Source organism: Palaemon carinicauda, chromosome 13 (assembly GCF_036898095.1).
Source record: "Palaemon carinicauda isolate YSFRI2023 chromosome 13, ASM3689809v2, whole genome shotgun sequence".
NCBI classification, from domain to species: Eukaryota; Metazoa; Arthropoda; class Malacostraca; order Decapoda; family Palaemonidae; genus Palaemon; species Palaemon carinicauda.
In genome coordinates this window covers 133,040,185-133,055,481 of record NC_090737.1, presented here as the reverse complement: position 1 = coordinate 133,055,481, position 15,297 = coordinate 133,040,185, and the positions used below count along the sequence as shown (strand labels likewise).

The following is a 15,297-nucleotide window of genomic DNA, read 5'->3' as shown; positions in this document are numbered from 1 at the left end:
AGACATTCACTTGTATTCTTCACGAGCAGTATTACATGATACCATCGTAATATCGTAAGAATATTCTAATATTTTCCAGAAGATGAAGAGATATCAAAAGGATTATTTAGAGGTAATGGCTTCAAAAACTGATCCTTTTAAAGCCATTGCGTTAATATGAATTAACCTTTCCTTTGTTTTATGTGAGCTATTCAATTTAATCACAGAGAGGGGGAAATAAGTGATGTATGTGCTTTTTGTTAACTGCTTTTTATGAAGACTAATTGATAACTTGGTAATTTGCGTGATAAAACAGTAATTAACATCAATGATAAATATGTAATAAATTTGTAGGGAAATAAATTTTATAGTTTATATATGACATATTTTTTTTTTGACGTTGTTACTGTTTTTAGTACTAATTTGTTATTTTTTTACTAATCGTTTTTTAGTTCCTTATTTCCTTTCCTCACAGGGCTATTTTTCCCTGTTAGAGCCCTTGATCTTATAGCATCTTGCTTTTCCAATTATGGGTTGTAGCTTGGCCTAGTAATAATAATGATAATGATAATGATAATGATAATGATAATAATAATAATAATAATAAAAATAATAATAATAATAATAGAGTGACAATTGCTTGAGGGGTACACTCGGGCACACTATTCTATCTTTCTCTCTCTTCTCTTGTTTTATTAAAGTTTGTATAGCTTATATAGGAGTTATTCCTCGCACCCCTACCGAGGGCTCGGCGTAATCGGAAATAAAAGTATGAACATATTTATACATATGTATATATATATATATATATATATATATATATATATATATTTTATGTAAATATTTATATATATGAATATAATATATATATATATATATATATATATGAATGTATAAATGTATATATGTATAGTATATTATATATATATATAATATATATATAGATATTATATATATATATATATATATATATATATATATATATATATGCAAAAGCCAGTAGGAAATAATAAAAAGCTTTAGTACCAAGCGCTTTCGTGCATTTTAATACACTTCTTCAGGGTTACAATAAAAAGTGAGACATAGTTGAAGGACGTCAATAAGTAAAATAGGATAAAATCAAAAAACTAAAATATTGTTTTGAACAGTAGAGAAATGATAGAAAAACATAGTCAGCTAACTAGCATTGTCAAACAATCAAACAACCCACAGCCAACAATTTGTACTTGAACGGAAACTGGTCATAAACACACATAAAAAAGGTAAACACAAATTATATAATTCTTAATTGTTGAACAATATTGGTCATGATGAAATTATCCAATTTATATAAACCAGCACTAATATTAAAAACACAATCCGACTTTATCTTAATAATACTTGATTCTATAATGTTTCTCTTCACAACATCTTTACAAAATAGCAGCTCTTTAGGATTTCTTCCAGTTTATCAAGTGATTATATTCATTCATGTGAATCGAATAGTGCGTTAGACATATTACCAACTCGAACACAGTATTTTATGTTGATTTTATCCTTGTTGCCAGCATTTTTACCACTTTGCCCAATATATTTCAAATTACAACCACTACATGGAATTTCATATATGCAGCCTACACTATTACACGGAGAGTTCTTTATCAAAATACACTTTATAGTAGAAGAATTTCTAAAAACAACATTAACATTAAAACATCTTAAAAATTTTTGGTAGACAGAGAAAACTATCATTATACGGTAAAACTAATAAATTATCATGATTAAAAGATGTTACATTGTCAATTGCATAATAAGTTTTTTTGGCTTTTTGTAATGCTACGTCAACTAAGTATCTTGGGTACTTCAAATTAAAGGCAATTTCGTATATTCTTAAAAAACTCATCATCTAAAAATTCTGGGCAACAAACTCTAAGAGCTCTCAAAAACATTGAGGAAAAAACAGAGAGTTTTACTTTAATATGGTGATTAGAATAAAAGTGAATGTAAGACGATACATTGGTGGGTTTTCTAAAAACGCTAAACTTAAAACTATTATTATGTCTATGAACATTTACGTCTAAAAGAAGGGCAGAACAGAATTTCTTTCTTCCTCAATTGTAAAATTAATAGAAGGGACCAATGAGTTTAGTCTAAGTAAAAAAACAGATACATCTTCATTTAAAGGCCATATACAAAAAATGTCATCAACATAACGAGACCACAAAACTCTTCCCGGCAAAAATATTCACTTAAAAGCTTCTTCTCAAAAAATTCCATATAAATATTACTTAAAAGAGGTGATAAAGGGTTACCCATTGCCATTCCAGAATTTTTGCTCATAAAAATTCCTCATTAAAAAGTAAATTTACATCTTTGATGCACATTTTAATCAATTCTAACATAGTATTACATGGCAGAGAAAATTCATAATTAGGCAACTCTTCGGTTAAAAAATCTAATAAATCATCAACTGGAACTTTAGTAAAAAGTGATGTCACGTCAAAACTTATCATTTTAAATAAAATCAATATTGTAACTTCTAAACGATTAAGGAAATCAACATTATTTTTCACAGAGAAGCCAGAAATGTTTCCTAACAAGGGGGACAACTCTTTAACAAGCCATTTTGATAGGTTATACACCGATGACCCCACAGAACTAATTATGGGTCGAACTGGATTATTAGGTTTATGTGTTTTGATTAACCCGTACATATAAGGCAACGATGCACACACAGTACAAAATCTTTTAATCAATCCATCTTTTCCTCGTAATAATGTTTTTATTTTCTTATTAAAATTACTATTGACCTTTTCAAGTGGGTTAAAATTAAGAATGGAATAAGTTTCTTCGTCACTTAAAATTTCTAACATTTTATCAACATAGTTATTCTTGTTCATCAACACAAGTGTATTAGATTTGTCTGCTTTTGTTATATGAAGACTTTCGTCCTTTTTCAGTTTCCTGTTAGCATTTAAAAACCTATTGGGCACATTAGCATAACATTTAACAGAGGAAGCCCCATAAACTATACCCTTACAAATATTAAATTCTTCATTAGACAAAGATCCAAATTTTTCCAAATTACAAAATGATTTACCAATTTCTACCCAATCCACTTTCTTATCACAAACAGAAAGTTGATACCATACCCAAGAGCTGCGATAGTAACATTATCTAGTACTTTATCTGAAAGATTGCAAATAAATCGGGGGTTAGCATTCTTGTTCCAATCACTGTTTTCTATGAGACGTTCAAGTTTACGATCGAGTCCGCTCTTCAAACGACGACACTGGTTTCTCAGTTTATCATAACAATAATCAAGTAACTGTGGTTTCCAATCAGACGGGATGGCTTGATTAAAACTATATCTTTTGGATCTTAGGAGTCTGAAATTTTCTTCAACATCCACTTTTTTTAACTCAATGTATTTCTGCAGAATAAGTCGTTGATATTCCTCAAATGGTTTGTCTGAAAGATGGCGATGTTTCTTGGATAAAAAAGATCTAGGCATGACATGTTCATTCAAACACTTACGTAGAAATTCAAGTTGTAACTTCAGCTTGTGGGCTTTGATAAGAGAAGAACGGAATCCAGTCACAAAAGGTAGTAGTGACGGGTAGAGTATCCGAAAGGTAGCAAAAATCGTGAAGAGTCGCCTGGCATCCATAATGCTTTACTGCCACAAGGATCACGTGACTTGGTATACGCAAAAGCAGTAGGAAATAATAAAAAGCTTTAGTACCAAGCGCTTTCGTGCATTTTAATACACTTCTTCAGGGTACAATAAAAAGTGAGACATAGTTGAAGGACGTCAATAAGTAAAATAGGATAAAAACAAAAAACTAAAATTTGTTTTGAACAGTAGAGAAATGATAGAAAAACATAGTCAGCTAACTAGCATTGTCAAACAATCAAACAACCCACAGCCAAAATTTGTACTTGAACGGAAACTGGTCATAAACACACATAAAAAAGGTAAACACAAATTATATAATTCTTAATTGTTGAACAATATTGGTCATGATGAAATTATCCAATTTATATAAACCAGCACTAATATTAAAAACACAATCCGACTTTATCTTAATAATACTTGATTCTATAATGTTTCTCTTCACAACATCTTTACAAAATAGCAGCTCTTTAGATTTCTTCCAGTTTATCAAGTGATTATATTCATTCATGTGAACGAATAGTGCGTTAGACATATTACCAACTCGAACACAGTATTTATGTTGATTTATCCTTGTTGCCAGCATTTTACCACTTTGCCCAATATATTTCAAATTACAACCACTACATGGTAAAATGCTGGCAACAAGGATAAATCAACATAAATACTGTGTTCGAATGAACATGTCATGCCTAGATCTTTTTTATCCAAGAAACATCGCCATCTTTCAGACAAACCATTTGAGGAATATCAACGACTTATTCTGCAGAAATACATTGAGTTAAAAAAAGTGGATGTTGAAGAAAATTTCAGACTCCTAAGATCCAAAAGATATAGTTTTAATCAAGCCATCCCGTCTGATTGGAAACCACAGTTACTTGATTATTGTTATGATAAACTGAGAAACCAGTGTCGTCGTTTGAAGAGCGGACTCGATCGTAAACTTGAACGTCTCATAGAAAACAGTGATTGGAACAAGAATGCTAACCCCCGATTTATTTGCAATCTTTCAGATAAAGTACTAGATAATGTTACTATCGCAGCTCTTGGGTATGGTATCAACTTTTCTGTTTGTGATAAGAAAGTGGATTGGGTAGAAATTGGTAAATCATTTTGTAATTTGGAAAAATTTGGATCTTTGTCTAATGAAGAATTTAATATTTGTAAGGGTATAGTTTATGGGGCTTCCTCTGTTAAATGTTATGCTAATGTGCCCAATAGGTTTTTAAATGCTAACAGGAAACTGAAAAAGGACGAAAGTCTTCATATAACAAAAGCAGACAAATCTAATACACTTGTGTTGATGAACAAGAATAACTATGTTGATAAAATGTTAGAAATTTTAAGTGACGAAGAAACTTATTCCATTCTTAATTTTAACCCACTTGAAAAGGTCAATAGTAATTTTAATAAGAAAATAAAAACATTATTACGAGGAAAAGATGGATTGATTAAAAGATTTTGTACTGTGTGTGCATCGTTGCCTTATATGTACGGGTTAATCAAAACACATAAACCTAATAATCCAGTTCGACCCATAATTAGTTCTGTGGGGTCATCGGTGTATAACCTATCAAAATGGCTTGTTAAAGAGTTGTCCCCCTTGTTAGGAAACATTTCTGGCTTCTCTGTGAAAAATAATGTTGATTTCCTTAATCGTTTAAGAAGTTACAATATTGATTTTGAATTTAAAATGATAAGTTTTGACGTGACATCACTTTTTACTAAAGTTCCAGTTGATGATTTATTAGATTTTTTAACCGAAGAGTTGCCTAATTATGAATTTTCTCTGCCATGTAATACTATGTTAGAATTGATTAAAATGTGCATCAAAGATTGTAAATTTACTTTTAATGGGAATTTTTATGAGCAAAAATTTGGAATGGCAATGGGTAACCCTTTATCACCTCTTTTAAGTAATATTTATATGGAATTTTTTGAGAAGAAGCTTTTAGTGAATATTTTGCCGGGAAGAGTTTTGTGGTCTCGTTATGTTGATGACATTTTTTGTATATGGCCTTTAAATGAAGATGTATCTGTTTTTTTACTTAGACTAAACTCATTGGTCCCTTCTATTAATTTTACAATTGAGGAAGAAAGAAATTCTGTTCTGCCCTTTTTAGACGTAAATGTTCATAGACATAATAATAGTTTTAAGTTTAGCGTTTTTAGAAAACCCACCAATGTATCGTCTTACATTCACTTTTATTCTAATCACCATATTAAAGTAAAACTCTCTGTTTTTTCCTCAATGTTTTTGAGAGCTCTTAGAGTTTGTTGCCCAGAATTTTTAGATGATGAGTTTTTAAGAATATACGAAATTGCCTTTAATTTGAAGTACCCAAGATACTTAGTTGACGTAGCATTACAAAAAGCCAAAAAAACTTATTATGCAATTGACAATGTAACATCTTTTAATCATGATAATTTATTAGTTTTACCGTATAATGATAGTTTTCTCTGTCTACCAAAAATTTTAAGATGTTTTAATGTTAATGTTGTTTTTAGAAATTCTTCTACTATAAAGTGTATTTTGATAAAGAACTCTCCGTGTAATAGTGTAGGCTGCATATATGAAATTCCATGTAGTGGTTGTAATTTGAAATATATTGGGCAAAGTGGTAAAATGCTGGCAACAAGGATAAATCAACATAAATACTGTGTTCGAGTTGGTAATATGTCTAACGCACTATTCGTTCACATGAATGAATATAATCACTTGATAAACTGGAAGAAATCTAAAGAGCTGCTATTTTGTAAAGATGTTGTGAAGAGAAACATTATAGAATCAAGTATTATTAAGATAAAGTCGGATTGTGTTTTTAATATTAGTGCTGGTTTATATAAATTGGATAATTTCATCATGACCAATATTGTTCAACAATTAAGAATTATATAATTTGTGTTTACCTTTTTTGTGTGTGTTTATGACCAGTTTCCGTTCAAGTACAAATTTTGGCTGTGGGTTGTTTGATTGTTTGACAATGCTAGTTAGCTGACTATGTTTTTCTATCATTTCTCTACTGTTCAAAACAAATTTTAGTTTTTTGTTTTTATCCTATTTTACTTATTGACGTCCTTCAACTATGTCTCACTTTTTATTGTACCCTGAAGAAGTGTATTAAAATGCACGAAAGCGCTTGGTACTAAAGCTTTTTATTATTTCCTACTGGCTTTTGCGTATACCAAGTCACGTGATCCTTGTGGCAGTAAAGCATATATATATATATATATATATATATATATATATATATATATATATATATATATATATATATATATATATATATATAAATATACATATATACATATATATACATATGTTCATATATTTATTTCCGATTAGGCCGAGCCCTCGGTAGGGGTGCGAGGAAGTAGTCATACCCCAGGGAGAGTGGTTGTAGCTAATAGAGGGGGAGAGTGTTTGAATGGTTTGAATCGGCGTGTGTGCGTATGTATGCATGCCCATCTGAATATTTAGCTGTCATTTTTTGACAGGTCGCGTGCACCAGATTTTAAATATTGAATAACTTTTAGTCAAAGATCATTCTGGAAAATTTCTTTATGCCGAAAATCTTTGATTTGATTTTCTGCAAAAGGTCTTTTCCATTAAGACTGGAAGTTGGCGAAGGATTAGAAAGGATTAACATGGATTTGCAGGATTAGCAAGCCAATACATCAGTCCTCAAACGGAGTCTAAAATAAGTTCTCGTTCTTTAAATTTTTTTTTTCAAGTTTTCTAATTTTACGTTCAAACTCAGTCTTTTTTATTTTTTTTATCTACCCACACAGTCATCATCTTAGGCTTCATTTTGATTCAATGCTCCTCGCCCCGGACATACTAGGTTTGTTTCAAGATTTCACGTGGAATGGTATCTAGCGTTCGGTGATGGTCACCTATCCAAGTAATGACCAAACTAATGATTACAAAATGTGCACTATGTTGTCCTTCCATATATTATCTAAATTAAGTTTTCGTTCTTAAATATTTTTTCAAATTTTCCAATTTTACGTTTAAACACTGTCTTTTTTTTTTTATCTACCAACACAATTGTCATTTTTATCTTCATTTTGATTCAATGCTCCTCGACCCGGACATACTAGGTTTGTTTCAAGTTTTCTCGTGGTATCTTGGCGTTCGGTGATGGTCACCTATCCAATTAATGACCAAAGTAATGATTACAAAAAGTGCACTATGTTGTCCTTCCATATAATATTATCTAAACCAACCAATTTTCAAGCTAATTTATTGAACGTATTTCCTTCAACATACTTTAAACAATTTTCGAGAAACTGATTTTATTAGAAACTAGACTGGGCTAAGCATCGATGAAAAGGGAATTTGAAGAAAATATTCTCTCAATGAAAAGTGATTATAATTATTATTATTATTATTATTATTATTATTATTATTATTATTATTATTATTATTATTATTACTGGCCAAGCTACAACCCTAGTTGGAAAAGCAAGATGCTATAAGCCCAAGGGCTCAAACAGGGAAAAATAGCCAAGTGAGGAAATGAAATAAGGAAATAAATAAATGATGAGAATAAATTAACAATATATTATTCTAAAAACAGTAACAACGTCAAAACAGATATGTCCTATATAAACTATTAACAACGTCAAAACAGATATGTCCTATATAAACTATTAACAACGTCAAAACAGATATGTCCTATATAAACTATTAACAACGTCAAAAACAGATATGTTATATATATACTTTAAAAAGACTCATGTCAGCCTGGCCAACATGAACAAATTTACTCTAACTTTGAACTTTTGAAGTTCTACTGATTCAATTACCCGATTAGGAAGATCATTCCTAAAAAATATAATGTAAAATCAAGGTGAATAAAAGAAACAAACTAAAATATAGAGATAAATGTATAGAGTACATTCAACCAGATAAAAATTTGTTGATGGTCTAGATAAATAGTACATGAAAGTATAATAGTAATCAGAAGTAAAAATGAAAATTTAAAAAGAAATCCCAAAGAAAAGCTCTAATTAAGAACTTCGTTATTATCTACATCAAAAGTGTGGAAGTAAAAGTATTCAATGAGCCATATATAAGGAACAATTCTATATAGCTATGTTTTTTTTTTTTTTTTTTGGGGGGGGGGGGGGGGTTGTTTAGACCAGGCACTTGTTGGAGTATGTAAAACATCCAATGAAGTGATTATTGGTGATGAATTTTGTTGAATGTATCCTGAGTAGGAAATTAGCAGTAGTTAAACATCTTTTTCATATGAATGCTAAATAGTAAATCCACAATTTGATAAAGTAGTTTTGTTATAACAATACTAAAAAAAGGTTAGTGTAGAGAGAGAGAGAGAGAGAGAGAGAGAGAGAGAGAGAGAGAGAGAGAGAGAGAGAGAGAGAGAGAGAGATTGATAAACCAAGGTAAATTCATACATATTCTACAAAATGTAACAAGCAGAATATTTTTTCATTTATCATAGATCAAACCTAAAAATTCTTTGATAATTTTTTCCATCATTTTCTTTCCGAGTTTTTTTTTTGTATTTTTTTAAATTTTTTTTTTAAGAGTAGAGCAAACATCATCTCAAAAATTCCTCTCAGTAACATCAATCTCAAAAGACAGTTTTATTTATTTTTTTTTTTTGCAGAAAAATTTGTAGAAAGTCTCGACAATATTTCATCTGCGCTATTGTGGTTCAGAGTTTTAATTAAATGCGAGCTATCTATCGTGAGACAGGAGCATGAGAACATAATTATGAAAGGACTAATAACCTTTTCGTAATGAGAGAGAGAGAGAGAGAGAGAGAGAGAGAGAGAGAGAGAGAGAGAGAGAGAGAGAGAGAGAGAGAGAGAGAGAGAGAGAGAGATCCACGCAAGCCCTAACACATGCAAACAATATAAAGAAACACAGGTACACACACTTACAGAGAGAGAGAGAGAGAGAGAGAGAGAGAGAGAGAGAGAGAGAGAGAGAGAGAGAGAGAGAGAGAGAGAGAGAGAGAGAGATAGGAGAATTCCACGCAAGCCCTAACACATGCAAACAGTATAAAGACAAACACACAGGTACACCACTTGCAGAGAGAGAGAGAGAGAGAGAGAGAGAGAGAGAGAGAGAGAGAGAGAGAGAGAGAGATAGAGAGAGAGAGAGAGAGAGATGCACTGTAAGCTTTACTGCATTCGTAAAAAATCTCTCAACTAAGTCAGGAAATGAAGTCTGCGAGAAAGAGAGCTGGTGTGATTACAAAGCAGCATTTGGCGAAGGTTGTACTGGATTTCTATTTTAATTTTCTTTTTTTCCTCAAAAGAAGGAAATTAAAATCAGCAGCGAGTTTCCATGTAAGGAAATATATTCATGTGGATGTTGCAGTATTCTTAAGAATATTTTATTTTAATTGTTCATTACTTCTCAGATAGTTTATTTATTTCATTGTTTCCTTTACTCACTGGGCTATTTGGCCCTGTTGGCGCCCTTTGACTTAGATGTTGATAATAATAATAATAATAATAATAATAATAATAATAATAATAATAATAATAATCATAATAATAATGATAATGATAATAATAAATAAGTAATAGTAACAGTAATAGTAATAGTAATCGTAATAAAAATCTTAATAATAATCTTAATAGTAATAGTAAAAGTATTAGTAATAATAATAACAAAAATAGTAATAGTAATAGTAATAGTAATAGTAGTAGTAATAATAATAATAATAATAAGAAGAAGAAGAAGAAGAAGAAGAAGAACAACAACAACAACAACAACGACGATAACAATATTAATAGTAATAATAATAGAAATTAAAATAATAATGATAATGATAATGATAATGATAATGATAATGATAATGATAATAGCTATAACCTATCAAGAAAACCCATTTTCCATGATTAATGAAAGGAAAAGAAAAATATTAGAATGACTCACGTATATTTGTTATATGATTCGGAACCCAATAGTTGGGAAATTTTAATTTATGAAAATCATACGTCAAGGAAAAATATATTCGAAAGAAAATGGAACCCCTTCTACGGGAATTGGGTTCACCATGACACCCTTTAGTGGGTTTCTAACTGCTTGAAAGGGATGTGATGAGGCCCGGTATTTTCAGCTCAATCTAATTATGATTAAGGGTAAATTACTTGATGATTAAGATGTTCTTGTAAATATATGGCATGAAGAATAATTACTAATTATTTGCAGCTAAATACAAGAACCTTGTTTCGTCTAATCGGTAAGTTTTCTAAAACATTTTCATCCTTTGTGAAGAAAATTGTTATTTGCAACCAATTAGAATGTTGTGGCCTGGTTGGGAACGTGTGTGCCTGGTGTTTGCCAAACGGGGGTTAGTCTCTCGCTCAGACTCGTTAGTGCCTTTAGTGTCTACAACCTTACCATCTTTGTAAGCTAAGATTGGAGGTTTTAGGGGGAGCCTATAGGTCTATCTGCTGAGTCATCAGCAGCCATTATCTAGCCCTCCCTGGTTATAGCTAGGGTGGAGAGGGGACTTGGACGCTGATCATATGTATATATGGTCAGTCTCTAGGGCAGGGCTACTCAACTGGCGGCCCGCGGTCCGAAACCGGACCTTCTGAGTGTTGTAGTTGGACCCCAGGCCCCAGTAGAAGAAAATACATTCAAGTAACACGAAGAGAGAGCAACGGAATGTTCACTGAGAATAGCCTGGATCTTGGGAAAACACAAAAAATCCTTCATTGATGCGGAAATTGTTAAAGAATGTATGCTGGAAACAGCAGATACATTGTTTGATGATAAACAGAAAAAAGAAATAAAAGATAGAATAAAGCAATTCCATTATCTGATTCCACATCAATGAGGAGAACGGAACTATTGGCTGTTGATCTTATGTCGCAACTTGATCAAGGACTGAAAAAAAAACCTTGTATCTCACTGGCTATTGACGAATCAACAGACAGTACCGACAATGCTCAACTCATTGCTTTTGTGAGATATTAGGATGCAGGGGAGAAAAAATTTTGCCAGGACTTGTTGGGTGTGACTGACCTTAAAGGAAGAGCACGGGGAGAGGATATTAATGGATCCTTGAAAAGCATGTTAGAATCAAGAAATATTGATGTCAAATCCATCATTTCAGTGACTACAGATGGAGCTCCAGCCATGGTTTGTCAAGAGAGGGGACTAGTTGCAAGATTAAAGGAAGATAATCCGGATATGATAAGTTACCACTACATAATCCACCAATCAGTTCTGTGTGCCAGTCTGGGAGATGAATATGGTGAAGTAATGGAGACTATTATGAAGCTAGTAAAGTTCCTTCGATCAACGTCAACACTACAACATCGTCTACTACGAACCTTTCTTACCGAGGTCAATGCAAGCTATGACGATTTACTTGTGCACAATAATGTGAGATGGGTAATTAAGGGAAAAGTTTTGGAGTGATTTTGGGCAATTAGGAAGGAGTTGCAGACTTTCCTGGAGGATCAAAACAGTGTGAAGGCAAAGGCATTTTCTGAATTTTTGAAAGATGACAAGAAAATTGAAAGTGTTGGTTTTTTGGCAGACATAATGTCACATTTGAATGATATGAATGTCAAACTGCAAGGGAAAAAACACACTATCTCCAACTTGATCTCAGAAAACGGAACTTTCCAGAAAAAAATTGAACTTTTCAAGGACGATATTCAGAGCCAACTTTTCCATTTTCCAAGACTTTTGGAGGAACGTAAAGATGAAATAGACACTAAATATGTCCAATTTATTGAGAAGCTGATCAACAATTTTAAGGTTCGCTTTGATGATTTTGTTCTTGGAAAACAGTTGCTGCTGTTCATTCAGAACCCTTTTCTAGTGACAGATATCACAGAATTTTCAGTCGAAGCAAATCTCACCTGGAAATGGGTAGATGATGCTAAAATCCAACTGGAACTTATTGACTTTCAAGAGAATGTAGCGCTGAAACAAGTATTCTGTGATTGCACACCAGAAACATTTTGGTCAAAAGAAGGATCCCCTGCTAATTTTCCTACTCTTCACAGATTAGTAGTGCAAATTCTCACGATGTTTGGCTCCACTTATTGCTGCGAATCTGCTTTCTCAACTATGAACCTAGTGAAGAACAAGTTTCGCTCCTGTATGACCAATGAACACCACCACCACTGTCTTCGACTCGCTATTACTCAATTAGTACCAAAATTTCGGGAACTAGCAAAAAGCAAAAAGTGTAATTTCTCTCACTAAATTCTTGTGGTGTTTTGATTTTTTTAAATTTGAAAATTCATTTTATTTTCTGAGAGGGAATGTTCATATCCTGTTATGTTTTAAAAGAGGTAATTTTTTATTACTAAAATACCATAATATGAAACAGTATTCAATTTTAGAACTCTCAATTTCAGTTGTTTTTATAGAGAAAAACATTCAAGTCTTGCTATACTTTAGGTATAAAATTTAATACTTTTATTTCCACGTTTTGAAAATTTGTATAAATAAAACAAACAGTGAATATGAAATTAATAAAAATCATGGTTTACTACTCTGTTCTCGAATTGGTTGTTTTATTTTCATGATTTCATGTAATAAAAATTTCCGGACCTATGTATACAGTGGAACTTGTCTAACTGGACCTTTCCTCTTAATAGTTGAGTAGCCCTGCTCTAGGGCATTATCCTGCTTGACAGAGCAATGCCACTGACCCTTGCCTCTGCTATTTATAAGTGGCCTTTAAGCCTTCCTAAGCCATTAAAGTGATTAAGATAAATGATCTGTGTACAAACACATCAATATAATATAAATATATTATAACAATAATGGATTTAACAACATATCCAAATGCAAAAAAACCGAGCTAGGATTTTGTCATATTAAAAACATCATATCCCAAGGATATGATATAACCATGTGTTGTAATTTCCCTCGGAACTCATATCGATATTTTATCACAAAACAATTTTTCATGAACTAATAAGATATACATATATGCATTTTTATTAGCAACGCATAGAAAATATAAAAAAAATGATTATTATTAATGTTATGGATTATTCGGTCAGCCTTTTTTTCTTGACAACAGAATTCCTTTTGTAACAGTGTTTGGAACCTTTAAACGAAATTATTATTATTATTAATAATAATAATAATAATAATAATAATAATAATAATAATAATAATAATAATAATAATAATAATAATAATAATAATAAGAGGAAAAAGAAAAAGAATCAAATTAAAAGAATCAGGCAGAAAAAGAGAACAATAGGAACTGGGAAAAACAAAAATTATTTTCATAAATGACTACATTGCTTTCCATACGTAAAATCTTATATTTAGAATAATGCAAACTTAGCACATCATTCAGCTAAATTCTACCCCCGTCTACTGCGAAGTAACATTGATCTGTCTTTAGACGATGACGTAGACAGTTGCCTGCGTGAGTACCTAAAGCCCCCGAGCGTGAAATTGTTCTGGAAGTAATGGAGGAGTTAGAGATTTGAAGGATAAGACAGGAAACTAGTTGCAGGAGAGAATCCTCTTAGTCGGGAATTGGGTCGAAGGACATGGCGTGTTTAAGAAGTTTCGGTTTCCTGCAGTCAACATGTATAAATTATATTCTTATTCACAATTATTTCCTTTCCTCACTAGGTGAGTTTTCCTTGTTGGAGCCCTTGGGCTTATAGAATCATGGTGTGTTTAAGAACCTTCGGCTTCCTGCAGTCAAAATGTATAAATGATATTCTTATTCATAACTTATTTCCTTTCCTTACTGGGCTATTTTTCCCCGTTGGAGCCCTTGGGCTTATAGCATCCTGCTTTTCAAAGATTTAAACGTTTAAAAGCCACTCATGAATGGCAGAGGCAAGGGACAGTGACATTCCTCTATCAAGCAGGGCAATGCCCTAGAGACTGACTATATACACATATGATCAGTTCCCAAGGCCCCTCTCCACCCAACCTAGGACCAAGGAGGGCCAGGCAACAGCTGCTGATGACTCGGCAGATAGACCTATAGGCTCCCACCAAACGACCCCATCCTTAGCTCTCAAGGATAGTGAGACTGCAACGACCAAAGAAACTAACGAGTTTGAGCGGGACTCGAACCCCAGTCAGGGACGTTACCACATCGGCCACCACAACAGTTAAAAATTCGCCGTAAAAAAACGGTAAAAATCCTGGAGTAAATGAAGCCAGGCATTTACTATTATAAACACGGATATATTGAAGCAAAGGAGTGATATTACGGTCACCAACCCGTAAAAGATAATAACGGATTATGGTAAAAATTACGGTCGTATGTATTTTACTGAAATATGGTTAAGAGCATTATATTTTTGCGGAGAATTTCCGATTGAAATTACGGTTTCTTTTTAACAGTGTACGTAAAGGATCATTGAAAACCGTTAAATTTGCATTGGCAAACCTCTTGAAGTCCCCTGCACATACAAGCTTGGGTAGAATACATTCATATAACTACAATGAATGCTTTGTTCCCAAGTTCATTTCAAGGTGAGATATTAACTGTGAAATTCACCACAAAACTTTGTAGCTTCTCTTTCGTTTATAGGTTCAAAGGTTTAAAGGTCGCTCATGAATGGCAGAGGCAAGTGATAGTGACATTGACCTATCGAGCAGGACAATGCCCTAGAGACTGACCATATTATATGATCAGCGCCCAAGCCAACAACACTTTGCA

At 32.3% G+C, this 15,297-nt stretch overlaps 1 protein-coding gene across 1 annotated transcript; it reads left to right on the top strand.

Annotated features, from left to right (window-relative positions):
• Positions 1-12,179: 12,179 nt before the first annotated feature.
• LOC137651822 (general transcription factor II-I repeat domain-containing protein 2A-like) lies at positions 12,180-12,851 on the top strand. The gene has a single exon (XM_068385042.1). It carries the CDS (start codon positions 12,180-12,182, stop codon positions 12,849-12,851), a length of 672 nt encoding a protein of 223 aa, XP_068241143.1.
• The last annotated feature ends 2,446 nt before the right edge of the window (positions 12,852-15,297 follow it).